We start from the raw sequence: 26,539 nt of genomic DNA, 5'->3' as shown, positions 1-26,539 counted from the left end.
TGGTAAACATGAGTAAACCCTCACTAGGTTTTGGATAAAGTGTAAACTCACAAACTTGTCAAACCTGCATTTGAAATGTTGGCTACCATGGCAGTATAGTATTGCAACGTGGCATTTGGGTCTTCTAACTAAAATAGGAAAATAGGAACATAAATAGTGCCATCATTGCCAGACCTGGCCCACATCTGGTTGACATACACCCTGCCATGACACCAGTCAGTCAGAAGTGCCAGCTTGATGCCGGATCCGGGCCAGACCTGTTTTCTATGAGCCTGGGCCACATACACCAAAGCACAATCGGGCCAGTGGTGGCATGCCATCACATGAACAGTGCCATCTACACCAGGCCTGGCCCATATCTGCATGACATACCACTTACCATGCCAGAAGTCGGCCAGCAGTGCCGGCTTGACACCAGATCCGGGCCAGACCTGTCTGCTATGTGGGTATAGTGTAACATACATATTGCGAGGTTTTGTTTTCTTTTGTAGTATGCTAAGACTGAGAGCAGTATATTCTGCTCTGATCCAGGCAAATGGTTGGTTTCAGGGATGCGTGTAGTACATTGAGCGCATAAAGACATTACATAAAACTGAGACATGACACAAGCGAATATGACAGTCTGCATAAACAGTCATGCTCAGTTTATTTCTCAGTACCCCATCCGTCTGGCAGGACAAGAGCACAGCATTCATGCCTTTGAAATCTTTTTCTGGCATCTTCACTGTTTGCTTATATCATCTGAAGAAGTTAGATGTGTTTGTTTTCCAGCTGAACACACCTTCACTAATGGAGACGTGAAGTGATAGATGTCAGTTTCTTTCTTTTTCAGCACATTGTGTCATAACAAAAGAGAATGTGACCAAATGAAAGTGAGTATAATTAATGATAATCTGAATGAGAGTGCTGCTGAGAGTCTTTCATGGTGCCAGAGGCTGCTTTAAAAACAAAAAAACAAAAAAAATCTCTTAAAACTGTGCATCCAAACTAAGCAGCCTTGGACTCAATAGATAAATAACACTTACAGGATTTTGGAAATACAGCATCTTGCTGTCTCCAGCTGGTCAGAGTGAGATTTGAAAACAAAAAAGAAATGAAACAGTAACATTAGTCCTAAACAGACTTTCCATTTTAGCCTTTTCACTAGGTCAAATTTTAAAAACTGAGCTATTAATTAGAATTGGGACTGCTCATGAGGAGAGGTTTAAAGGTTACAAACACTGTTGCAGTGTCTTAAAAAAGACCTACGGCTTAAAATGGAAAGCACTGGAGACAAAGCATTTACTTTCATGTAGTCATGTAGTCTCTCTGTTACAGAGAGGGAAAATGGAAGAGGAAAAAATTAATAGCCTGCCAGAGGGCCAACATTTAAACGGAAGTGGAAACAAAGAAAAGAAAAGAGAAGCTGAACTAAAAGTGACTGATGGTAAAATGTATTAACTTTAAATAAAACAAACTGTTGCTCCATTTTTATTACACAACGTCATTTAAATAAGTTAACTTAATATTATACAGGACATCAAAAGACATTAAAAAATGTTTTCCCATTGTGTATAACAGTGGGAAGTAAATATATTATAGGGTATTCTAAAAAATTGGTAGAAACTACTTCTTCTGCCTGTCATAGTGATAGACATAATATGGCTGTATAAACATATCACAGCTGTGCTCGCTCATTCAGTTGATAATAGTCATGAGATGAGATGATGATGATGATGAGATAGCCTTTATTTGTCAGTTGCAAGTCTTTTGCCCACAACCGAGATGACAGACCTTGCCGACCGTACATACAATACAAACATCACATTGGGGAGACAGGTCAGGCCAGGTAGCGAGGAAAAATAACATCGAAATATGTAACACAAAAGGATAATACAGGAATGCACAGATATCAACACACCATAACACAATAAACACAGACAAGCAACATGGGAGAGTGTTCCAGTGTGTACATCTGATCTGGGACCGCTGCAATCTTCGACTGCGCCTCCAACTGACCCGATGTCCACATCAGAGGGGAGGTAAGCGTTGGAGGTGGCGTTGGGTAGGGAGGGTGATGCGTCAGTGAATGCTTATCAGTATCAGTATATGTATGTGTGTGCGTGTCCATAGTTCAGCTGAGACAGTGTCCTTCGCCCTGCCAGGCTAAGTAAACAGTCTTCCAGCCAACCCAGGTGGCCTTGTATGGAATGGGAAGGAACAGACTCAACACAGTCGTTATCAGGGAGTTTTTGTTCAGCTCCAGCCTTGAGCCCACAGCTGGCGCCGAACGGGTAGCCGCATTATGATGGTGATTTTTCTTTTTGCAAACAACTCATGAGAATTTCGAGCTGTTTTCAACACTCCGACACTGGTCTCTCAATCTCCCGTTGGATAGCTGCGAGTTTCTCCATGATGTTATTAGCCGTCGATTCCGTGGTCTTGTCACTCTTTTGCTCACAGAGCAGATTCTGAGACCTCACGACCACAGCCAACTGATCCGTGATGTGTTGTTCATGAGTTATTTCAGCCACAGAAATAGCCAAGACACTGTTTGAGACACATGTGGCAAGGCCACAAACCTCGCCAAACATGAACAAAAATACATCATTGCACGTAATATGATGATGAGTTTATGATGAGGCGAACTGAAGGAGGAGGACAGGGACAGGTGCTGCTAGGGCGAGACAAACATACAGGGCGAAAATGTGAACCTGTTAGCAACATATAGCACCATTGCTGAATTTTTGAAAATGCCTTGCATCTTGGCTCAGTTTTGCCTGACTGTTATTTGAATATTTTAAATAGTAGGGATCAACTTTCCAGTTTTTTTACTACTACTACTCCACCTACTAAATAATAATAATAATAATAATAATAATTAGTGCTGTCAGAGTTAATCTCGTTAAAATGATGTTAACGCCATAACCGCATTAACGCGTTAAATCTCTGTTAGCGAGTTACCGCGGATCACCGCGTGGGTGGGGCTGCATTGTGCTAATGTGTTAGCGCGGTTAGCTCGTCAACGTGTTAGCGTGGTTAGCTCTTTAACGCATTAGCGCCATGCAGCCCCACGCACGAGGGTAACGGAGATTTGCCGCGTTAATGCAGTTATGGCATTAATGTCATTTTAACGAGATTAACGCTAACAGCACTAATAACAATAATAATCATAGTTGTTGTTATTACTGTATTTCAGAAATGCAACTGGATGGATATCAGCTAAAAACAAAGATAAATGGTGGTAACATTTGCCTGATTATTTTTATTTCAGTGTTCATGTATTTGGTTCTGTGGAGTGTTTTTTGGGGGCATTGCATCAGGGCAAGCAAGGACGACGGTACTTGCCCAATAAAATCTAAAAATTCACTGGGTGGCTACAGCTGGTTATTATCTCTGGAAGCTACTTTGACTATGAGCCAATGGAATTGAAATATCTGTCATTTTAATGGTCATCTCTTGTTTACAGGGACTAGAACTGGGCAAACTGATATGCCAGAAGCTTTTCGTTTGTTGTTTCCATGTGAATATTGTTGATCAATCATTTATTTCTGTTCACAGGAACAAATCTATGATGTATAAGTACAACTGTTATAGACATCACTATATCCAGCATTGCATTTTTTCAGCATTTTGCTTATTTTGAAACTGCAGTTATTGAAATATGGAGAACCATAATGGCTAGTGTTCTTATAGAATATGGCTTTAGATTAAGAGCAGCATTAGATTAATGCACTAACTTGAATTCTTGAATCCATGAACCTTTACTGGAAGGATCTAAGGCTTTAAGAGGATCGTAGGGTAAAACCTGTGACATTAGAGCAATGACAAAAAGGGTTCCTAACATCTCACATGTGATGTTTGCTGGTTTCTATAATACTGGTTGTCTTTGTGACCTCATTTTAAATCTTCTTTGGTACTGGTCAAGGTTTTAGTCAGATCACTTATAATCTACCTTTTATCAATTCTTTTTTTGTTAGATTGGTTTCTAATCTTCACTAATGTTTATTATGCCCCCTGACATTTAGTTCTGTTGAGGATTAATTTTATTCCTCCTCCAAGCTGAAGTTAGGATGGTGTTATGTAATCTCTGTAGACAAATATATGCATATGAATCTCCAGGCAGGGGACAAGACTGTTGGTAGTGAAACCTTGCTGTTTTCTGTTTGTTGCCTGAGGTTAAATGATCAATCACATTTGACCAGTTTGGTTCCATGTAACTAGATGGTCCATGTAGAGGCAAAAGGAGGAAGATATCCTTAAATTTGCTGGTTATTAAAATCTTGGTCCAGATATTGGCTGTATCACAAGACACTAAGTCAACACACACTCCAATGGTTTCCCAAAGTGGGAGATTTTTTATTCAATGAAATTACCCCACCAAATTGTATTAACTTGCTAGAGAGGCGGACCCTCTGCAAAGAACAGACCCACTAAAATTTGGGTGCAGATTCGGTCCAATCTTTAAACTGCAAAACAGAACATTAACACTGATGGAAGACGTGGTCTCTAAGTGCTTCTCTGTTATAGTGCACTCAGAAGCATGTCTTCATATCAGGATTTGTCATAATTTATAGTTGCTTACAAGAGATGTGTTCTGCTGATTTTCAGCTTCATATTTTTCTTCTTGGACTCTGCAGAGGCTTTTCCCAATTCACAGTTCAAAATAATCCTTATTCACTTATACGCTGGACTGGTGCAGCCCATAAATTTGTCCTCTGACTGTAACAAGAGTCTGTCAGCTTGTCTGTCTAGGAATGTATGGAGAAATTAAAAGTTACACTGTTCTGTTCCACTTTAATTAGATTTAAAGGTTTTGTTAGAGGCATGTTATTCAAAATAGAACCAGAGAAGTTTGCTTATGTAAATGTAGGGTGCTTTGAAACATTTAATGGGCATATTTCTTTCATATTTGAGGCTCTTTCAATGTGTTGATGTCTGAAAAAGCTCTCTTTGAATTAAAAGACTTTGAGAAGCAGCCGAGGAATGCTGTGAAAGAAAAATCAAATGCAGAATGAGACAGAGAGCGAGAGATGTGATTGATGTACTGTGAAATGTGCAGAAAGGTACAAAGATAGCAGCTAAAAAGTTGTCGGTTCAATTCCCCTGAATGAAAACAGGAGCAGTCAGGCAGTGTGTGATAAACAAAGCAAGCGCTGCACTTTCTCGCCCACAGGCTCATCTGCTGCCTCTCGTTCATTATTTCTCTCAGGCTCTCTGCTGTGAGAGTTTTGTCTTGTTGTCTTGATGGGAGCAGCGGCTGCTGTCTCATTATTGGACACAGGATGACTTTGAGCGGACTAACTAGCTCCTGAAGTGTGATTGTTACCCCGACACGTCAGAACAGAAAAATATAAACTGGGTCTGATTTTAGTGCAGCTACGCCTCCAGCATTAACATAATGAGGAAAACATTTACTGACCCTTGCAGCTAATGTGAATGAAACTTGAGTTTTCATCTACTATTACTTTAGCTCTTTAGCTGTGATGGAGCAGACAAAGTTTTTGTGGCTGGCACAAAGAGATGATCTAGTGTGGCCTCCTCGTTGTTATCCTTGAATATGCTTAATCACCAGCCCTATCTCATTCCAGGGCATTGACAAATTAGTATTAACACCCCAACTCCATCAGTGTGTCCATTTTCTAATCCCCTTATGCAATTGTGGGTCACAAAGGTTTGGTGTTTATTAAAGGTGTGATTGGGTAAAAGGCAGGGGAAACCCTGAAAAGGATGCTAGTCCAAATATATGCTCATTACGCTGATTAGTTGTACTTAATTGGTCATAGGTGTGCAACCTATCCAAGTACTTCTTCTTACTGAAAACTAACCAAGTAGCTCTTAGTACCTAAAAACAACTGTAGTTATTGAGTAGTTCTTTCTGCCTAAACCTGATGAACAAGTTAAAGTGAAAGTAAAAACAAATACAAATTAAAGAAATCAGTGACTGTGATCAAAAATAAAACAAAGCACAAACTAGGACATAAATTATGGTCTCACCGCCCTTTCATCTTCGTAACATGCCCATTGTAGGTACACAGATAAACAATTTTATTCTACTTTACAAAGGTTATTATAAATATTGATGGGATTCTTTCTTCCATGTGCATCAGAGCTCAGGGTTTCAAATAAACAGATTTTCAGTATGACTGCTCCTTTTCATCTAAAATTCTCTTACAATTATTTGATGTCTTACTTATTTTATGTGGCTGATTCATGTTTCACTGTGCGTCTGGCTGTCTTTTCTCTTTCTGTCTCTTTTCGTTTCTTTCTGTCTTTGCCCTGAAGCATCACAGGAAGCAGAAGGCCAAAATTTACAAAACCAAAGGAAAGCATTGGACAAACATCAGAATCAGCTCAACCCCAAATGGCTTTTTTGTCCTAACATAATCTGGCACAATGCCCTTATCACAAATTTAATCATCAAAAACTGACATGGTTCAGAGATTTGCAGAATAGCCCTGGCCCCCTTCCGGGGACACCAGTTCAGTCCCTGCGGGGGCTTCATGTACCAGAAAAAACAGTCACATCTAATTAGATATCTAATACAGGGTTCGATTGAAACAGCTGCAGCTGTTGTTTATGCTCTCTCTGACACCGGTAGAGAATCAGTCAGGAGAGCAGGTGGTCCAGTCGGAACAAGAATAACAGTGCAGAGTCGATTATCTGTTAGTCCTTCAGATGAGGAATTAAAAAAAGCATTCAGTCAAGATTTGATTGTTTGGATTACAGCAGGATGTACTGAATTCAAAGAAACCTTAGTTCTGTAGGGGATCACAAACCTTTTGAAGTCTGATTTATTCCAGCAGAACGAAATTGTTCAAGTTTGGCTTCTAGGCTGCAAACTCATCATACCCTGCAAATATTATATGTATAGATAATATGTTGTGATGACTGAATATCTCTCTACTCTAATGCACATCGGCAGGTGTCAAAGACTAGCACCAACACATGGCTGTAAAATTAAGCCAATGTGCACGTGCTGAAAACTGCAGTTCCTCAAATGTTCACTTGGCTAAAAAAAAATGAATGAATCGCCAAAGATTTCTATATTAAAATGTCCAGCTTTATAGCAGAAATAAGCATATTTACAGCTAGGTACAAAATTAATTTCTGTAGCTAATTTCTTCCTTCATAAAAACTGTATAGGAGGTGGTTTTTCTCTGGATACCGGAGTTATGGGCACATCTGATCTGATGTCATGACACTGGTGTCTGTAGCCGCCAGCTGTCTGGTAGGCTTCACCATTGGGTGGCTGTAGCTCAGGTTCTAGAGCAGGTCAACTACAAATCAGAAGGTTAGTGATTCTGCTTGAGTCTGCATGCCAAATATCCTTGTGCAAGATACTAACTGCAAGTTGCTCTCAGTGTGTCCATCAATGAAGATAAAAGCACTTACACAGAAAAAGTGTAGAAAAATGTTCTTGTGTGAATGGGTGAATTAGGCAAGTCGTGAAAAGTGCTTTGAGTGTTCAGTTAGAGTAGAAAAGCATTACATGAAAACCAGTCTATTTACCATTTACCTAAACTGGACCTGTGAACCAAATTTGTGTTGATTAATTCTGTGTCCTTTCATTGCACACATATAGTTTATGGATGCAGCTTAACAGTATCACCATCAGGTCAGTAACATGGTGTTGGCCAAAAATGCACTGAGCTTAGAAAGCAAGGCCAGAATCCATCTTTTGTTTAACTTGTTGTTTGAAGTCCATCAAAATGTGAAATAGTTGTCAAAGGGTGCCAAGGCAGAACTGGTTTGATGGTGGTAGAAAAGAGGTATTAAGGCTTCCACCAGCATTATCACCGAGCTCTTTAAACCAGAGGATTTGCTTCAGGGTAGAAATGGATTTGGGGAACAATATAACTTGCAGCCTGTGGAGGAAAAGTTGCTTTGAGGTTAAAGCTAGATTCTGATTTGACTTTGGCTCTTTAAAGTGCTTCTGGATTATTTTAAACATGGATTAGTAAAGCAATCTTTCAGTTTGTTCCTTTTTATTCTTTGCAGCGTTTCATTTGTATCACCATTAAAATTGAAGCGTGTGCAGAACATGAGCGTGTGACACACATGTACCTACAGATGCTGACTGACCCTCGGCACTGTGTGAGCATCAGCGGCTGCTGCCGCCGCTGATGCTCACGCATAGAGAACTGAATCTGATTGTACCGATCATGTGACAAGCTGTCCGTCTGCAGCTCTCCGGGGCAGATGGCGTCTCTCCATCTCTGACGTTCGGGGGACGGCGGCTCAGATGCTCACAAGTCGTTTTGACTCGTGTGTATCCTCACATGACTCAGCCAATCCTGGAAAGCTCAGTGCTCCCGCAGCTTCATCCCCTCTCATAAATGACATGTAAAAATTCAATTATAAAGGAACATTGAGAATAAAGGAGGAAAAAAGATGATTATATCATAAAGTGGTTATATAAGAACAGTAGACATTAAAGAAAAACACAAGATGGGACAGGAATTGGCAGCAGGGTTTTGACTGTGGCTGCCTTTTTTCCTTTAATTACTCTGAAAAAACATGAACCTTGTTTAATCAATTTGACTTACTTTTGGTGCCGTCAGTGCAGAAAAACTGTGGTAGATCCAAACCGTAAAGAGAGACCCACAGGGATAAATGAGAGGCAAAGATACATCAGGTAAAAATGCATGAACATGTCTTAAAAAGTCAGCTTTAGCTTCAAATCTAAACACACGGGAATCATACATATATTACACTTATACAGCTTCAGAATAAATATTCACAAACCTGTTTAGAAACCAAAGAAAATAATCAAACCAGGTTTTGGAGACCATAAATAGATAAAACCATAATAGGTATCTTTGGAGCATAGGACCTCTACACATGGGGTTTGGACAAGCAGAGGAAATATAGGGACCAATTTTCCATTCAGTAATTGTGATATTTGTAGGGGAAACAAACAACCAAACAAACCCAAAGCCAAAGCCAAAAAAAACCAAAAAAAACAAAAAAACTGTTGATGCTGTTTTACTGGTTTATTCCTCTGAAATTCAGCTGTCAACATTTTGATGATAGGAACTGAAAATGAAAGGCTGTGGGCTTCTGCATGTGTACTTTCCTTTGAGGGAGGGCTTGTCAGAAAATAAAGGTCTGAGAATGAAGGGTACAAAAAGCATGGTAGGTAAATTAGCTCATTACTTAATTTTTCATAATTAAAGCAAACACAGGCTGTGTCCACACAAGTGGAGACTTTAAAAGAGTTGGTGAGTGTTCCTCAATTTACAAATAAACTAAGAAATCTCTCTTTGTGCTTTAACCCGCCTGTCCCTCCTCTAGCACACATATGTAAAGCTCAAAGTAATAAATCTGGCACTTTGCAAATTTTCATCCAGCCTGTTTCTCAGTTTACATCATGAAAAACAGTAAAATAAACAGACACCTCCACAGCATGCCAAATGCACCAAAAAGCAGAGCCGATGGAGACGATTTCAGCTGTGGGGAAGATTGGAAACTGCTTTACTGAGCATAAACAGAGGTGCATTTACCAGGAGACACTCTTTTCAAAGTGTTTCATTTTGACGTTTGAGTCCACACACCAGCACTGATATGGAGTCACAGGCAGGGAGCAGGCTTCAGAAAGTTACTGAACTGAAAAGAGGCTACAGCTACAGTAGAATACTGTATAATAAGGAAAGCATCTATAAATTATATACATCTGACACTTCGTTATCATAGGCAACAGCTGGGCTCACATCAATGCCGATTCAGTCTACACTCTGCAGTTAATGTTCCCATAGCAGTAAAATAACTTAAAAACTATCTGACAACTAAACACTGTTTAAAGGAGATTTCATTAACTGAAGTATTTTCATTGGTATTCATGGGGTTTCCCACAGATTGCTAATGAGAAGAAAGCAGGGAAGAAATGCAAAACCTTGGCCTGAACCTTTTTTGAAATGTGTTAGATTTTGTTCTGTTCTACTGGAAGGCAGCTAAGTTCATAAACTGCCAGCATTTTCTTTAAATGGAGCATGTACATACATAGTTTCCCTTTTCTTTTCATCTATCCTTTGCCTGCTTGTTACAGGGGAAGAGTGACTTCACTAAACACCACAAAAAAACTCAAAAAAAAACAGCTGAGGCAGTCATGGCCGGATGCCCGGTTAATTATCTATGATGGTGGAGAAGATTTAGATCCCAGGGAGAGAGTCTAGTGGGTGGTGTAGAATTTCTGCAGCAAATTCAGTGAAAATTAACCTCAGAAATAGAAGGAGTTTAATGTGTTTGTGATGAGAACCAGACGAAAGAGGAAAGCATCGTACTTCTTTATATGCATAAAAACACAAAAATAAAATGACAAAGTAGTAGGGCACATAATCTTACTATATTTATGCCTTTATGGCTTCACTGGTAACACTGCATTAAATTTTTATGGTGAGCATTTGGTTAACAGAAACTTTTCTACTTATATAACATAGCCCTGCAATAGTGATCAGGAAAAAAGACTCCATATGTCCAATAGTGACATCCCACAACTTAAGGCACTAAATGCTATTTTCAGATCCAGCAGCATTCGATGTCTTAAGTTGGGAAAAAGCAATGCTAAACTATCAAACTATATCAAGAGGGAAGTCCAAGGAAGGCAAAATGCACACACTTACTTAACCACTCAGACAACAACACAAGTTGGGTTTGTATAACTTAGTTTAGTGCAACTTATCTGTGCATTCATGAGAACTTTTTGAGTTTTAAGTGAGGAATGTAAAACCAAACATGTTTCTTCTTGTCTGTCTCCAGCCGACCTGCTGGTCAACACTCTGTGCCTCCCGTTCACCCTCGTCTACACCCTGCAGGGTGAGTGGAAATTCGGTAGCACCCTCTGCTTCCTGCTGCCCTACGCCCAGGGGCTCACCGTGCATGTTTCCACGGTGACGCTCAACGTCATCGCCCTGGACCGCCACAGGTGGGTCACACTTAAAGAACATGTAATCTGTGTTTATGATCTTCCTGTATTACAAGCTTCCCAACCATCATCTGTGGTTTGGGTAGAGTGGATGATTGATGACACTTTGTGTTTCCACACATAATGTTGGAAACACAAACAAACAGAAGAAGTCAAAGAGAGTTGTTTTCTACGTTGTATGGTTCGACGTGACAGTAAACAGATTTACAACAAATACTTAGAAAAGCCTTGTTTGACTTTATGGATCCCTACGTTGGTTAGTAGATCCACCTCCACACCCTACACAAGCAGGTTTCATTTCTTTTTTCTTTTTTTTCACATGTAAGAATGGCATCATCCTTCACTGATTTTCAACTGGCTGTTTTATTTTTGAGTCCAGTCTTCATTTGTTGCACTGCACTATATTATCCAGGTGCTAACCTGTGAACTCCCAAACTTCCTGTTTCCTGTTTTCCCCATTGTCCCGTTTACTGCTTAATCTTGGTGATCCAGTTTTCTTCACCTGCTTCCCAAGTTCAGATGAACTTCAGCTCCACCGTCCTGGACTGCAGCTGCGAAGGCGGTCTTTGTTCTCTTACGGAGATCTGCTGTGAACTGAAGGGTCACTCCAACAAGACCCTGAAAGATGAGAACTGGTTCGTGTAATCCTACGCTGAACTCACCATAACTGCAGTGCAGAACAAAGAGTTGGAGTTCTTCCTCACCATTACAAAAGCAGCTCTTTTGTTGCTTTGTTATGTCTGTCAAAAGGTTCTTTTCAAATGAAATATTTGCAGAGGAGAAATTTGGAAACTTTTGCCAACAAATGTTTTCAAGCACAAAAAGAATTTAAATCCTCATAAAATACTGCAGACTGAAATAAAACTTATCAAACTTAACGAAGAACTTTAGAGTACTTCATGACTAAGTATCCTCAAAATTAATGACACTGTCTTCAGCTCTAGTTGAACTAGTTGCCAGTTAGAAAATCTTAGGCTGTTGTTTTTAATCACTCTGAACTACATTCCAAATGGTTGAAACAGTGTGCAGTATGATCCCAGGGAATGAAAAGTTAGAACATCCACAGTGCGATGCACCTCATTTGTTCAGAGGTTAATGGGGTGGAAATGGAGTAACCCCACCAATCCTCTATAAATACAGATGTATGTAGCTGGAGATGATTATTGTGCTTTGACTGCCCCTTATTCTCAGGTACAGGATATCGCTAGATTACCATGCTCTGATGGCCAGCTTCACATTTTCACATCTATCCAGTTTACTCAGACGTTTTCACCTTCTGTGAAAGTGCAACCAGTTTGTGCTCCCCAGCAGGTTTTCACCTTCTTGCTGTGAGCTGACGTCATATTAATGACACACATGTAAAATCTAAAATCCATTTCCACCGTAATACAGCTGGCACTGGGAGAAGAGGATTACAGTGAAGATTCTCTGACTCTCTGTCATACCGCCACTGCACTCTAACGGCACAATTAGACTTCGGTTGCCTGCTGTTTTGGCAGTTGGAGTGTAGGTGTTAAGAGAAGTGATGCAGTTAGTTTAGAATGAACAACAGATTATCCGTTTTAACCTGTGTGAGCCTGCAGACTGGCTTTTAAACCTTTAAAGCCTGAACCATGAAATCATTCTCATGTTTTGAAATTTCTGATCAATATTTTGAAAAAAAAAAATGTTATTTTAAATATGGGAGTTTAAATTTATATTGAGTTTGCTACATCTGGCATTTTGTTTTTCAATTTATTCTTTAAAATGTATCATCCAATTTATTTTTTGTTGGAAAAAAATCACACTGATGATGTAGAAGTCTACAAAACTCACAAAAACTCTTATATGAAATATGTTATACTTTAAAGGCTTAAGCACTGAAATGTTGCTTGCACTCATGGATAAACCATTACAGATACTTAAAAGTAATTTTATTTATAAATAGAAATAATACATATATATATATATATATATATATATATATATATATATATATTTTTTTTTTTTTTTTGGTAATTACCAGCACTTGGTAATTAAGTAAAGTAATCTTGCAGTGCATGGTTGTGTATATATACACATGTCGGGATGTTCCTGTGGCTGTCGTCAGTATCTACAGGCTCTTGCCATTATGCTTATTTTCTCTCCACCACCTGTCCAAAGATTGCAAACAGACAAACAAATCTCTTCTCTGCATTTAAAGCAGATTTTTTATTTGTTTGGTTATATTTGGGCAGATGGTTCCTGACAAACAAACTTACAAAAGATCACTTTTCACGATCAGGCCATCTGTGCTCTTGTTGCGTTTTTTTTAAGAAAACATCAAGAGAGTCAAATCAGTCTCATTTAGTCGGTCTACAGACTTGTTTCATGCACTTTAGTTTCCAGTCTTCTGATTTGAAGACGATATTGCTTTAAAATTTTGCTCTACTGCTACGACCCTACGGTCCTGTTAACAAAGATTCAAGCTGCAAGAGTAGCTTTCCATGATTTACCAAATACTTGGCCTGGCAGCTAGCAGCTCCTCAGTTCATCTTCTGTCCGAAACAACACAATTTTGCTTTAAGCCAGTTTACCTGTGATGGGCTGCCCCTTGTGCACTTAAGATGACCATATAAGGGAGTACTCGTACATACTCTGACCTCATTATTTCAAATGCTGACTATGAGCCTCCACCACAGTAATAATGTGTATTCATATGTCAGGAAATAGCTACGTTAAAGAAAACTTTTCCTCTACATGGTGGATGATGACCATAATTATTGTAGTAAATATGCTAAAAGTACAAATGTGTCTGGCATCCTCCTTTAGATAAAACTGACTCACCATGCAAATTAATGTGGCATTGTTCAAAAAGAAATTTCTGAGTTCATCCTCTGTGCTTCAGCAGTATTTAATTAAACTTAATTAAATGTAATGTGCACACAGAGTTCTTTCTTCTACCTACGCAAATTAAAGCTGTGACTTTAATGTAACTTTCATCATTATGTTTCATGCTGAATGTGCCAAAGCACGAAGCCCAAACAAAACCTCAGTGTCAGGATGTCTCAGCTGTAAACTTCATCCATAATGATTTCATGATACACCCTTTTTTGCTTTCTCTATCAGCAAGGATTGTAAAAGCTAAAAGAAGTTTTGCCAGTTTTAAAAAAAAAATTTAATCTGCATAGCAATAAACAGATGGCTGCCAAAAACACCACAGTGACCCACCAGGCGTGTTGAGTATGTGAAACCAAAGCTTATTGAGCTGATCCTCCAAATGCAGCTCTGTAGCTTTGATGCTCAGTGGAGGCTTGATCAAGAAACTAGAGAGATGGAGTAATGAGTTCCATATTTTTCTCCTTAAGGGAAGAGTGTCTCATGACTTCAATATTCCGTAGATTAGAAAGGAGCCTCAGTTGTAACCAGCAAAACAAAAACAGTTGGAATTATGAGTTTTTTGCAATTTCATCAAAACTTCAACACTTAAAAGGCAATGCAGCTTACAGTAATTGGTGAATGGCCTTGAGTGCTGGCTTGTTGGGTGTTTTTTATGTTCATGAGTGTGGCTGTGAGCACAAAGGGAACGATTTGCAGTGTTGATTCTGGCTGTAAAGGACTTGATCATGGCCAGCAAAAGATCTGCACCAACAATGCCATCATGCATCCAGTTTAGGGTTGGTGTTGACTTTTTAGCTACATGGTAGATGAGCCTGCTGTCATAGCACAAATTTTTCGAGTGAGAATTGTTTTGTCGTCTTTGTTTGCATTACAGTCAGCATCACTTTGAAACTCACATATATGCTTACTTTTGTGGGGTTTCTTTTAAGTTTCCTCGAAGGTAGTGTCAACCGCACAAAAAGGTGTTAATTGTTATATGATGATGTTCTTCTATCTGAGCAGTGTCTCTGCGTAATTTTGTGGTAATGGGTCTTAAACTTTTGCTATCATTGAACCTCCTGGTCATTTAGTACAAAAGATGAAAATCACTTCCAGGTCTGAAAAGTGAAGCTAATGTTGAATATGTCAAATATATATGGGCAATCAGACTTGATCTCAGTGAACACTTTCTTGATGAGTTTATGGACTCAGTCAGTGAACATGTTTACAGCACAAAGACTCATTTCGAGGTTTCAGAATGAGACTTTACTAACTAATGGGTGACATTATGGTGACATTAAATCCATCTTTTGTTTAATCCATTTATCGTGGCCTCTTTTCATGGTCATTCAATCCATGAAAGGTTTGTATAAATGCACTGATTCATTCAGAAATGGGATCCATTTGGCCTTTCAGTTGATCCATCTACTGTTCATCTACTGTAAGGAAGGGAAACATGGAAAGAACAAAGCTAAGGTATGCCAAATTACACAAGAAATGGACTGAAAATTACTGGCAACAGGTCTCATGGAATGATGATTCTGAATTTGAATTTTTTGTTTCAAATCATGGTCTTTCTGAACAGAGGAGGTCAGGAACAGCAGTGAGTGTCTACAGCCATCTGTAATACACAGTAGAGACTGCGTCGTGGTTTTGGCTGCTCTGTTGGGGATATCATGAGAATTTATAAACTTGTGAATGCAGAAGGGTACTGTCAGATTTTGAAAACTTGTAAAAATAGCTACAAATTTTCCCCCTGAAAATGAAGATTTTTTGAATGAAGTGTGACAAAACTTCTTGGTAATAACTAATACAATCTAAAAATCAGAAAACTGACATAATATCAGTGGTTTTCTATGTCCTGGCCTGTTGAAAACGAAACTATAAAGTGCACCTCATGTGAACATTTCAAGTTTCTACATCCATTTGGTATCCAATGTTTTGCATTTCAGGTGTATCGTGTACCACCTGGAGACCAGGATGCGTAAGGACGTGTGTTTTGCAGTGATAGCGTTGACATGGGTGCTGAGCGCCATCCTGGCTAGCCCTCTGGCTATCTTCAGAGAGTATGGCTCTTTCACACTGGAGCCTGGACATACCATACAGGTATATGCATTCACACCCCTATAACACCATGTTTCTGAATCAAATCCCAACTCTTTCATCTCATCCTTCTTTCCTTCGTTTCTTTCCTTACTTACTTCCATTCCTCTCCAAACTGTTATCTCCCTTCTTATGCCTTCTGTTCATAATCCGAGCCTCTTCAGTCACTCCAATCAAATGTAAACTAAGTCAACAGAAATAAACAGGTGCATACCCCACATGGATTCCAATCTTTGTGACATTGACCTCAAGGTCATAGTCAGAGGTCAGGTTTTCTGAAAATCTTGTGAACAGGATTCTGCATTTGCATAAAATTTTAAAGTTTTACCTCTCAATATCCACGGACGACTGGCAACTCATGCAGGTTTTGGGGTGGGGTTCTTTTTTTATGGCCTTTTAATCTGTTGGGAAGACCCAAATGGAAAAGAAAAAAAACCCCACACTGAGCAGAGAAACTGTAATGGCAAAATGAGACTTCATCGTTAGTGTAACATCTTCTAGTTTCTGAAGATTTGCCCGTTTTACCATGTGGCTAAAATTAAACCCACCCCTGGGTTGCCAGTGACCTGGGGGATATTAACAGGGTAACTTAATCAGAATCAGAATCAGAATCAGAATACTTTATTGATCCCTAGGGGAAATTATTTTTCGTTACAGTGCTCCATTATAAACAATTAACCACAGTATTTAAAGTGTACCTTCATGTAACACAGTCTAAACTCAACCAAACATCCCATTCTGTCCTCTGTCATAGGCGTGTATGGAGAAATGGCCTGGGACAAACACAGATGGCACCATCTACAGCATCTCCATGCTTATCCTGCAGTATTTTCTCCCCCTGTCCATCATCTCCTTTGCCTACGCCCGCATCTGGTCCAAATTGCGTGGTCACGTCAGTCCAGCAGAGAGTGGTGGCAACAGCAGCGCCGCCTCCGAACGTCACCGCCGGCGCCGCAAAACCACCAAAATGCTGGTGACTATGGTAGTGGTGTTTGCCGTGAGCTGGCTTCCCTTCCATGCCTTCCAGCTGGCCACCGATATCGACAGCACGGTGCTGGACATGCGGGACTTCCGCCTGCTCTACACCGTCTTCCACGTGATTGCCATGTGCTCCACCTTTGCAAACCCGCTGCTTTACGGCTGGATGAACCGCAACTACCGCGCTGCCTTTCTCGCTGTCTTTAAATGTCGCAGTGGCGGCGAGAGGGGGAGGGGTGGCCGACTGGACAGCATTCACCCCGCTGGGGGAGGGGCAGGAGGAGGAGGCGGAAGGGCGAAGAAGATAGTCCTTGAAACGCAGGATGTGGTGTCTACACGCCTGAACGCCACTGATGTGTGAGATCCTGAGGAGGGATGGAGGAGAGGAAGAGATGGAAGAGAAAGGAAGGAAAATAAAACTCTTTTGTCTTCTGGGAGACAAAAGATTGCACATGGAGATGGAAGAAAAGAAGACCTAAAGATGTGTGAGAAAATAGAAACGGCACGAGTGAGAGGGAGCCAGCGGGGGGATTAAAAAGCCCAAAAATAGAGGAGAAGGCGGGGATGATTGGGGATTAGGAGAGGAAGAAGAATGACAGGAGAAGAGATGAAGAGCTGCTGAATAACTCAAAGTCTTCTCAAACAACTGAAACGGCATCTTTCTGAGGACATGACCTTGCTGTGATGGAAATTTCCCACACTGTAAAGACGTGCTTCGAGGATGAAATTATGTTTGAAGGATCTGTGACACTTAAAAAAAAGTGGGAAAGTCTGTATGGAGAACAGATTAAGATGCCAATTTTTTGTGGACAGAAAAAAATGACCAAAAGAAATGGACTTTAAAATCTAGTCAGAACAGGGCTTTGTCTCCATCTTCATTCCACAGATGAAACGTTAACTCAAAAATATAATCCACAGTGGCTTACAAACGGGCTCTCTTACAGAAAGCTTATGAAATTTTAGGCCACTGTTAAATCGAAAATTAGAAGAAAAGCCGGGGGAAAAATACAATTTGAATGCATGATGCAACCTTTGAGAAATCTCAGACACTGTTGTGAAATTGTGCGTTTACTGTGGATTATCTGACAAAAAAGCCAGATTGGAGGAGGGAAAAACAGAAAACATGGAGGTGGTCAAGAAGTAGATGTGGTCAAATGATTCATATTAGAAGGGAGATGCTTTGTTGTCCTTTTTTTTAATTGACGGAGGATAGAGAGCAAGGGAATCAGAGACAAGGGCGGAAGCTGTAACTGTGATAAAGGGATCAGTAGGAGGAAAAGACAAGAGTGAAATGTGGGATAATGAGGCAACATTTACAAAAATGTATTTCAAATGAACTGTATCCAATTTAGAAAGAAACATAAGAGAAAGGATCCTTACTTTCAAGCTAACACACGAATGTTTGAATAAAATGAAAACCTGAGTGATTTACTTCCTTCTCTTTGATCACTTTAGCACCTTAGTGAAGCCGTAAATTTATTACATCGCGACTTCAATTTTTCCAGTTATACAGACACAAAGACCAGGTCATCATTTTATGCTTCTAATATTAATCTGATTTGATTCATCTGTGCTCAGTCTACCAAGACTTTTTATTGAAACTCAATTACGAATGGAGGAAATATCATGAAAGTATGATCGGCCACATTAAAGCAAAGCTCATTACGTAGATATGCCACTTTTTCAATAACTTTAATGGATGCTTTGAATTCCAAATAACTTCCACAAGTGAATACTTTATTCATAGACTTTTACATGGATTTAGGGCATGATGTTTGCCCTGCAGAATTTAAAAACAAAAAGCTTAACTTGTTTTTTATACTTGATTATAATTAGGATTTTTGAGTTTATAGCACCACTGAATCTCTGAATGTTTTGGGACAAATCTTATCAACCCTTCCAAACACAGTCAAATCATCAGAACACTGTTACCACTGTTCTGATGATTTTTTTAGTTGCTCAATCCAGGTCGGTTGGACATGATGGTGGCTATGCCCATGTTTTTATACTGTCTGTGCTCTAGCCTGATGGAAGAATAATCCCTGTTTATTCCAGCGTTACAAATTTACCCTGTATCTACTTATATTGTTGTATTTTTAGATTTCAACTACACTGGAACAAAACTTCCAAACTTCAACCAAATGGTGGCCTAGGCTAAATGTAATGCTGTGTTCACCCTGTGTTTACATGAAACCACACCAAGAGGTACCACATCTATACATTTAAAAAAGTTTTCAATTTAGTTGAAAAATTTGAAAGCCTTAGAGCTGAGATTGCCTCATAGACTCTGATGAAGGACAAACCAAAGCTAAACGATTCAACTTCTCTTATATGCAAACAAAACATAAAATGGGCTTTAAGTGAGCAAAGTCATAGGACCTCTTGATATCTTACTTACTGATGTTGCAGTAACTTCTTTCTAGTGCTCTGTTACACTCTAACTCTTGTTTGTGAGGCGAAAATTCACCTTGAGTTTGATGTTACCGCACCACTGGGGATAGGGCAACATCATTACAAGAGGCAGAGTAGGGCCTACCCAATCCTGCATCAACTCTGTAGATATGTCTCTACACTATCAACAAGCACCTGAGCTTTCCTTGTGACCCATCATAGAACCAAAACATCTAGAGCCGTCAGCAGACTGAGTTCACTGTAATTCTAAAGGCTCCAACAACACTAACCTTTGTTCAGGCCTCCCTAAATAGGGTTAAACCCAGGAACTCCTAAATGCTAGGAATACCTAATCCACATCTTTTTAAATGGAACATTTCAAGCATTGGTTTGAAAGTAAACACTAAATTCAGCCACCTGGAAACTGTGGGAAAATGGAGACCTACTGCTTGGTTCTGCTGGAGGTGGTCTTTAACATTTCATGCTTAAAATTAGCATCTTTAGAAGACTATGGTTATACACTCTTGGAAATAAATTTAATTTAACTTAAGTGAACCTAGCCACAATAGATTGTTTTTCCTAAACATCTGTTCAAACAAACACATGAAATATCATGGAAAAAAACATTGTCATCATGATTTCAAAGCGTATTCCACAAAATCGTTGTTTACTGCAGCTCGTATTTTTTCTTCATTCAGTCGACTGATTGCGTACCTTCCTTGGTAAGCCTATGGCACAGGAATAGAAAGAAGGTTCCTCCAGTAAGTTGAAACAATTGGGAAGAGCAGGTAGTTAGAGATATCTTTAGGCCTCAGTCAGGCAGGTCTTTAGATCAGCCCCCTGACCCCCCTGGGAACACCAGAAAAAACGTATGGTCCCTGATGGGTTGGTGAGTGGATGCTGGCTATTGCTACATGAAACTGATGTTGCATCAAAAACCTCATTTGGCACTGGTTCCCAGCAAATTACAGTGGTTTTCTGTGGTTTGCACATTAGATGCCAGCTTGTCTGTGTACACTCAGCAAGTACTTGCCTAGTCATGCCTGGGCTTGAAACTTAGTTTCTATGGAAACGTAGACCATGCACCTTTACCATAAAGGTTGCACCTTTTGAAACAAGTTAAAAACTTTAAACTACTAGGTAAGGTTTAGTCAAAAACATCTTCGTGGTTAACTTGCGGAGTTAAAAAATTTAACTTAGTATGGTTCCAAATGAACTCCTTAGTGGTTCATTGTGAATGTGATCTGACCTCAATCTGAACCAACTACCAGGTGTACTTTACAAGTTTGATTTAATAAAAAAACATCCCATAGTCACTCATGCTTTGTATTCTCAATTGGAAACCAACTACTGGCAATATATTTGACAACTTATAATGGCCACCGATCATATTGACAACATTCAAATTGGGTGGTCTGCCTCTCTCTGGTTAATATGGTGGGTTTCTGTGTTAAGTTAACATAAATAAAAGGCTAAACTTACTGTTTTGGAAAGGTAGGAAATATTGATGTTACTTGTGGGAAATATTCCTAAGTGTTTCCACACATAATGTTTGCTCTTAATTTTGTGTTAATTATGAACTAATTAGTTCCATTGTTCCAAATGTTATTACCAAAGGTTGTTTCTGTAAGAGTCTAAAATTTAATTGCCTAATTGAAATTCCAACTCTCAGTTTTCCCCTGGCAGAAGCTTTATCAACATACTGATTGGCTGATTGAAAAATGACCTGCAGAAGGTGAATACACATCAGAGATACAGGCGTGTAAGAAAACTAATCAAAAGTAGACAAATGCCATCTTTTAAAAAGCTGGGGGCTTTGGTGTTCTTGACATCTATTCCTCTTTAAATCCTTCCATTAGCAGATCCTTTCTCTCTGAGCTGCATCACTGCTTCACCAGACCAGCAATCCCACAATCCCTCTGTTCCCTCCCACTGAACCTGCTTCTCTCTGTCCTCGTTTCAGCTCCTCGTCTGTCTCTTCTCCTCCTATGAATGCATGTATTACGCAGCTAGAAATGGACAAAAAGAATATGAGAAATGTCAGTTTCATTTCATCAAGTCTGAGTGCTTAGATGCAAAAACAGAAAGATTTTGCCTGCAAAATTATGTGTCAAAACGAACAGCTTAGAAATGACAGATTCAATTAAAAAATGACCTGAAATATTTTTGCAAAAATTAAACATTTGTAACCATTATGTGCTTTATTTAAACAACATACTTCTAACTTAAAGTCGTTGGGATGAATTTTTCATTGCTATTATACTTACATGGACATGTAAAGAGGTTCAGATGGGGAGGCTGAAGATACATGCTTTGCTCAGACTCCCCAAATCCCAAAATGAGCTATGTGTAAACATCCCCATCCACTTTTGTCCACAGGAATAACTCCTAAAATCCAGAAATATCTTAGTTTTGATGAACTGCTCCCTCATCTCAGTGTCACTGGGGTTTTTTAAGGAGGTATTTGGTTAGATGCCTGAAATGATCTTCAGTTATGTCCCCTTAGTTTTTTTTTTCAACAACGTATGTAAGAACATTTCATTGCCATGCCCTAAAAATGTGCTAACAAATGACTAAATGCAACTACATTTCATCATAAGATCCAAAGTGATGCTCAATTCCAGTTTTCCCCACAAAAAAATGATCCCTACAGCAATCCACTATGAAACTGCACTGAGTAAGCAGGGTCCTGAATTAAGAATTCATATTTGTTATTATAGAGTTGCATTGACATATAAGGCAGTCAACCCCAGAGGAAAGGAAAAAAGAAGGAAAGCAGCTATAAGTCACTTTTTTACAACTCACAATTACCAAATTTTAAAATGAATATAATCAGTAACTGTGAAGTTAACACATTATCCTTCTTATTAAAAATTTCAAGGATCCTTTACCCCTCCTTTGGAGGCATTTTAAGAGGTTTGGTTTAAAATAAACCCTCACAATGTTAAATATCTTAAAGTGCTAACTTTTGCCCGTTCTGAGATTGAAGGACTCCCTCTGATTCCAATATATTACTCAGCATGTTGAAGATTTTTCCCCAAATGGCTAACCAGTATATTCCATTATGAAATAAGCATCACTTTGTGAAGATTTTACATGGACTTATGCAACCTCCCAATATAAATCTTCCAATTATGGCTAGACATTTTTTATTGTCCAAAAATGTAGCTATATCTCATCCATCTAGCCGTCTATTCATCTTTTGGTTATCCAGTTCAGGTCTTGAATAATGAAGGCAGTTGGACTTCTTTAAGTTGCCTTCTTTATTCAAGCTCATAAGACTACCATGACCTGGATGATCGAGAACCTAAACACACATTTCCAGTTCAGTGTCATGGTCTAGCTTAAGCCTATCCCAATACCTTAGTAAAACAGGGGTATCTGTCTTTATTTCCCAGTAAACAACATTAAAAGATGAACTGAAGAATAATAAATCTTCCCCCTACTTCATTACCCATGCTAGTCAAACCATTAGGTATTTCATTCAATCCCATTGCTCACAGGTGTATAAAGCAAGCACCTAGCCACGCAGTCTGCCTTTAAAAACATTTGTCAAAGAAAGAGTTGTTCTGAAGGGTTCAGAGAACTTGAGCGTGGTAATGTAGCAGGATACAACTGTTGCAACAACTTCATGAAATTTCTTAAAACTCTTAGTTATTCCACAACAGTGACTAGACCACATAAAGTTACATGTCCACTAAAAACTCTTCTTCAAAGTTCAGTTAACAAACGTTTACCGCTAGAGCATTGGACCCCTGATTTATCTTCCTCAAATGACCAACTGAGACTAAACGGAGTACCTTAATAAAGGTAAGCCTACATGTTATCAAAGTTGCTAGCAAGATACAAAAGGAGATTTGCCAGTTGTCTCCAATTCTTTCCATTTTCTCCAGATTTCTCAGTTCATGTGGTGTATGTCTTTTGACTCATATGAGTTGTAAACACTGTCTATTAGTTTCTCAAATGGTCCAAAGTCTCCACAACTGTTTCTATGAAAAAATACAATAAAACCGTCAGTGGAAAAAAGTGTAGATGTGGCAAATACCACGGTACCATAGCTTAAAAATCCCTTTCAAATTAATCCAAAAATAAGATAGAAATAGATTTAACCTTCCAACTGGGAGCTTTCTGTTAGAACATAATGTCTTCAGTCAAAATTCACCACGGGGATCCTGGTTTATTTTTTCAGTGTGTTTTTGTTCTTTTGCAAACAATATTGTTCCGTTAACTGTATTTTTTTCTTTTGTACAGTTTTTTTTAAATTATTATTTGACTTTTTCCCTTTCACTGAGTTTCAAAGGCCAACTTTAAACAAATTGAAATGAAATACTTTCACAAACCTCTGCTTTAAATGTTTCTAGTGATTAAATGGGCTGTCTTTTCTGTTTGTTTGTTTGCTTGTCTTATAAGAAAAGAGTTGAACAGATATTTAGCTCCTTATAGGTTATATTGTGCCAGTTTGTGACAGAAGGCCACAGATGCTGCTCGACCTTTATCAAATATGAATGTAAACTGTTTTGTAACATGGCTGTAATGTTGTATATTCTATAACTCTGTGTAAATATTGACTGTGTGAACGACTGTAACCAAGCACAAACTGTTGGCCTTTACCAGTGTCCAACAACAGATGTACTATTCTCAAGCACAAACGTGCCTCTGGACTCCTTCTGTGTGTCTGTGTCCTTTTATAACTAAAAACTGGAACTTATATACATCAAAAGTAGAATTTTATATATTTCCAAGGTTATATTGCAACCTCCAAATGAGAACCAAAACTTGTGCATAAACAACATTTATTTTCTGAGAATAATCCAAGGCTTTCCTTCTTTACAGTTTATAAAGGCTCACCAACTCATTAGTCCATGTCTGGAGTAATGAGTTTTAATTTCAGCTGCAACAGTCATGGCAGCGTCAAAATTTGGCACCAACAATATGAAAGCATGGATCCATCCTGATTTGTATCAACAGTTCACACAGGTGGTAGTGTAATGGTGTGTGAACTTGAACATGATAGTGACTTTGCTGGTACTCAAATGGCCTCAACAGTCGCCAGTTCTCAATTTAGTATAGCACCTTTAGGAATGTGGTGGAACAGGAGATTCCCATCATTGATGTGCAGGTACAGCGTGATGCTATTGTGAAAAAAAATCAGGAATGTTTCCAAAACATCTGTTCAATTCAATTTAATTCTGTTCCATTAATATAGCGGCAGAACCAGGCTCAGGGGACAGCCATCTGCCATGACTGGTCAGGGGGTGTGAGGAGGAAATCTGTGCCACAGAGAAAGGGGATCCAACCTGGTGCTAGCAAGGGGTACCCAATAAAAGCCCTCCAAAATTGTTACTGTTACTACTACTAATCATAATTATTCAAGGTTCAGCACCATTTTTGTGAGTCAATATGGAGGAAACTGCAGTACTTACAAACATTCTGCATTACTATTTAAAATTGTGTGCATCTATTTCTTTGTTCTAAAGATTTTATTACTATATGCCAGTGTTAAAAACCAAGGTCAGAAATGTTATAAAAGGACTGAAAAGGACTGGAGTAGGCACATTTGCCAATAAATGATGGATGTGATCCTGATACATCCATGAATACATCTGATGGTAGTATCAATGCCAGGGATGCTGATTATAATTTCCTTTTACTGTCACAGGACGCTGATGGTTTCCCAAAGCTTTCAGGGTTTTTTAGCCTCTTAGACCCTTCAGCAACCTCAAGTGTAATTCCTCATAGAAATACACTCATCACAGATTGGAAGGGTAGAAGGAGCGGATTGAAATTGGGCCCTCGAGCTTCCCAAATGATGAATTCCAAGTAATGGCATTTGCCCATCAGACTGGCAGAAAGCTTTTCCTTCATTTCCATACAAAAGCTGAATTTTGTCTGTAATACTTAACAGTGGGGGTGAAACCATAATGACAAATGCTTTGGACTGGATTAGAATAACTGTATTATTGAAAGAAATAAATTCCATCCAAATAGGGTTTAGTGGTTCAAATAAAGGTTTTTTTATTCCTAAAACAACTTTATGGATATTCTCTGAGAGTGCATTAATATTGCAGCTTCAGTAATAAAATATGAGACAATATTTTGTTAATTTCACTTTAGATGCACAAATACAAGGTTGTCAGTCATTTTATATACATTATCTTGACAAGTGACTGATATTTAACTGCGGTTATTGAAACTGACAAAAAGCTGGAATTTTTACTTTTAATAAAAAAAGCCATGTCACATTTGACATGTTGTAGCAATACAAAAGAAAAAAAAAGCACATTAAAAAAAATTCCCTTCTTGCCCCTGCGGGCGGTCTATCCTTCAAGCTCAGGTCCTCTACCAGGGGCTTGGGATCTATTGGAGCCACTCGCCCAGCTCCCAATTACCACTGGGACCACTGTTACCTTCACCCTCCACATCTTCTGGAGTTCTTTTCTCAGCCCTTGGTATTTCTTCAGTTTCTCATGTTCCTTCTTCCTGATATTGATATCATTCAGTATAGCTACATCTACAAGTAACCTTCCCTAAAACATACACTCTCGACACCTTTATTGTACTTTTTGATTAATGAGACCATAATTTACAAAATTAATCAATCATGTTGTATTCACTGAGACTGGAAGCTACCACTTGAAATAATTAACTCTTCATCAAAATGTTTACTGAAGTCATAGATCAAGTGAGCAGCAAGGTTGTTTTACCATGGACCCTTAAACGATTTAACTTATTTCTGCAACCACATAGGCTGCGCTCTGCTGGATATCAAAAATAATGCTGGTTTAAGGCACTTCCACTTTTCAGGTCTGTATGCATTCTACGTATCAAACAAAAAAAAAAAGAGAAAAGCTCAGCATCTCTCACCACATCATCACCATTTGACAGCAGCAGAAGATGTTGTTAATGGCTTGTACATTTGTAGTAGCACTCTAAAACCAAAGTAAGAACCCGCCAGCCACTTCGCCTCATTTTTTCTCTGCTGGAGACCTTACAGGAAATTGTACTGAGGGTCCTCACAGTAAGGTTGCTTTGTACTATGACCAACTGTGCGTCGCAACCACGTCTCCCATCGTCAGCACACTGAGCTTAAATTTCCAGATCTGAGTGGCCTTCACTTTTTCTCTTCGATCCCTCTCCATTAACACGAGGTGAAATGGAGTCTCTCAATCTCTGTTGCACTCACGCTCACTCACTTCATCTTGACATGACTGTACAATAAAAGCACTCTCACAGAGCACATGATGCTATTTTTTCTGTGGCAGGGGGCTCACACGCAACTTATCCAATATTTAATGTAAAAATATTCAGTCTTGCTGTTTGGTGGTT

At 39.1% G+C, this 26,539-nt stretch overlaps 1 protein-coding gene across 2 annotated transcripts in view; it reads left to right on the top strand.

The window, feature by feature from the left end:
- The window catches only part of npy2rl (neuropeptide Y receptor Y2, like), a 70,972-nt gene extending 49,951 nt beyond the window's left edge, over positions 1-21,021 (top strand). For both annotated transcript variants that reach the window (XM_039605253.1, XM_039605255.1), the window contains exons 4-6: positions 10,738-10,903; positions 15,694-15,847; positions 16,599-21,021. In XM_039605253.1, the coding sequence (XP_039461187.1) occupies positions 10,738-10,903; positions 15,694-15,847; positions 16,599-17,183 (905 nt within the window). In that variant the 3' untranslated portion in view covers positions 17,184-21,021. The remainder of the gene's footprint in view (positions 1-10,737; positions 10,904-15,693; positions 15,848-16,598) is intronic.
- Positions 21,022-26,539: the final 5,518 nt, after the last annotated feature.

Source organism: Oreochromis aureus, linkage group 3 (assembly GCF_013358895.1).
Source record: "Oreochromis aureus strain Israel breed Guangdong linkage group 3, ZZ_aureus, whole genome shotgun sequence".
Lineage (NCBI taxonomy): Eukaryota > Metazoa > Chordata > Actinopteri > Cichliformes > Cichlidae > Oreochromis > Oreochromis aureus.
This window is presented reverse-complemented; position numbering and strand designations above follow the sequence as displayed.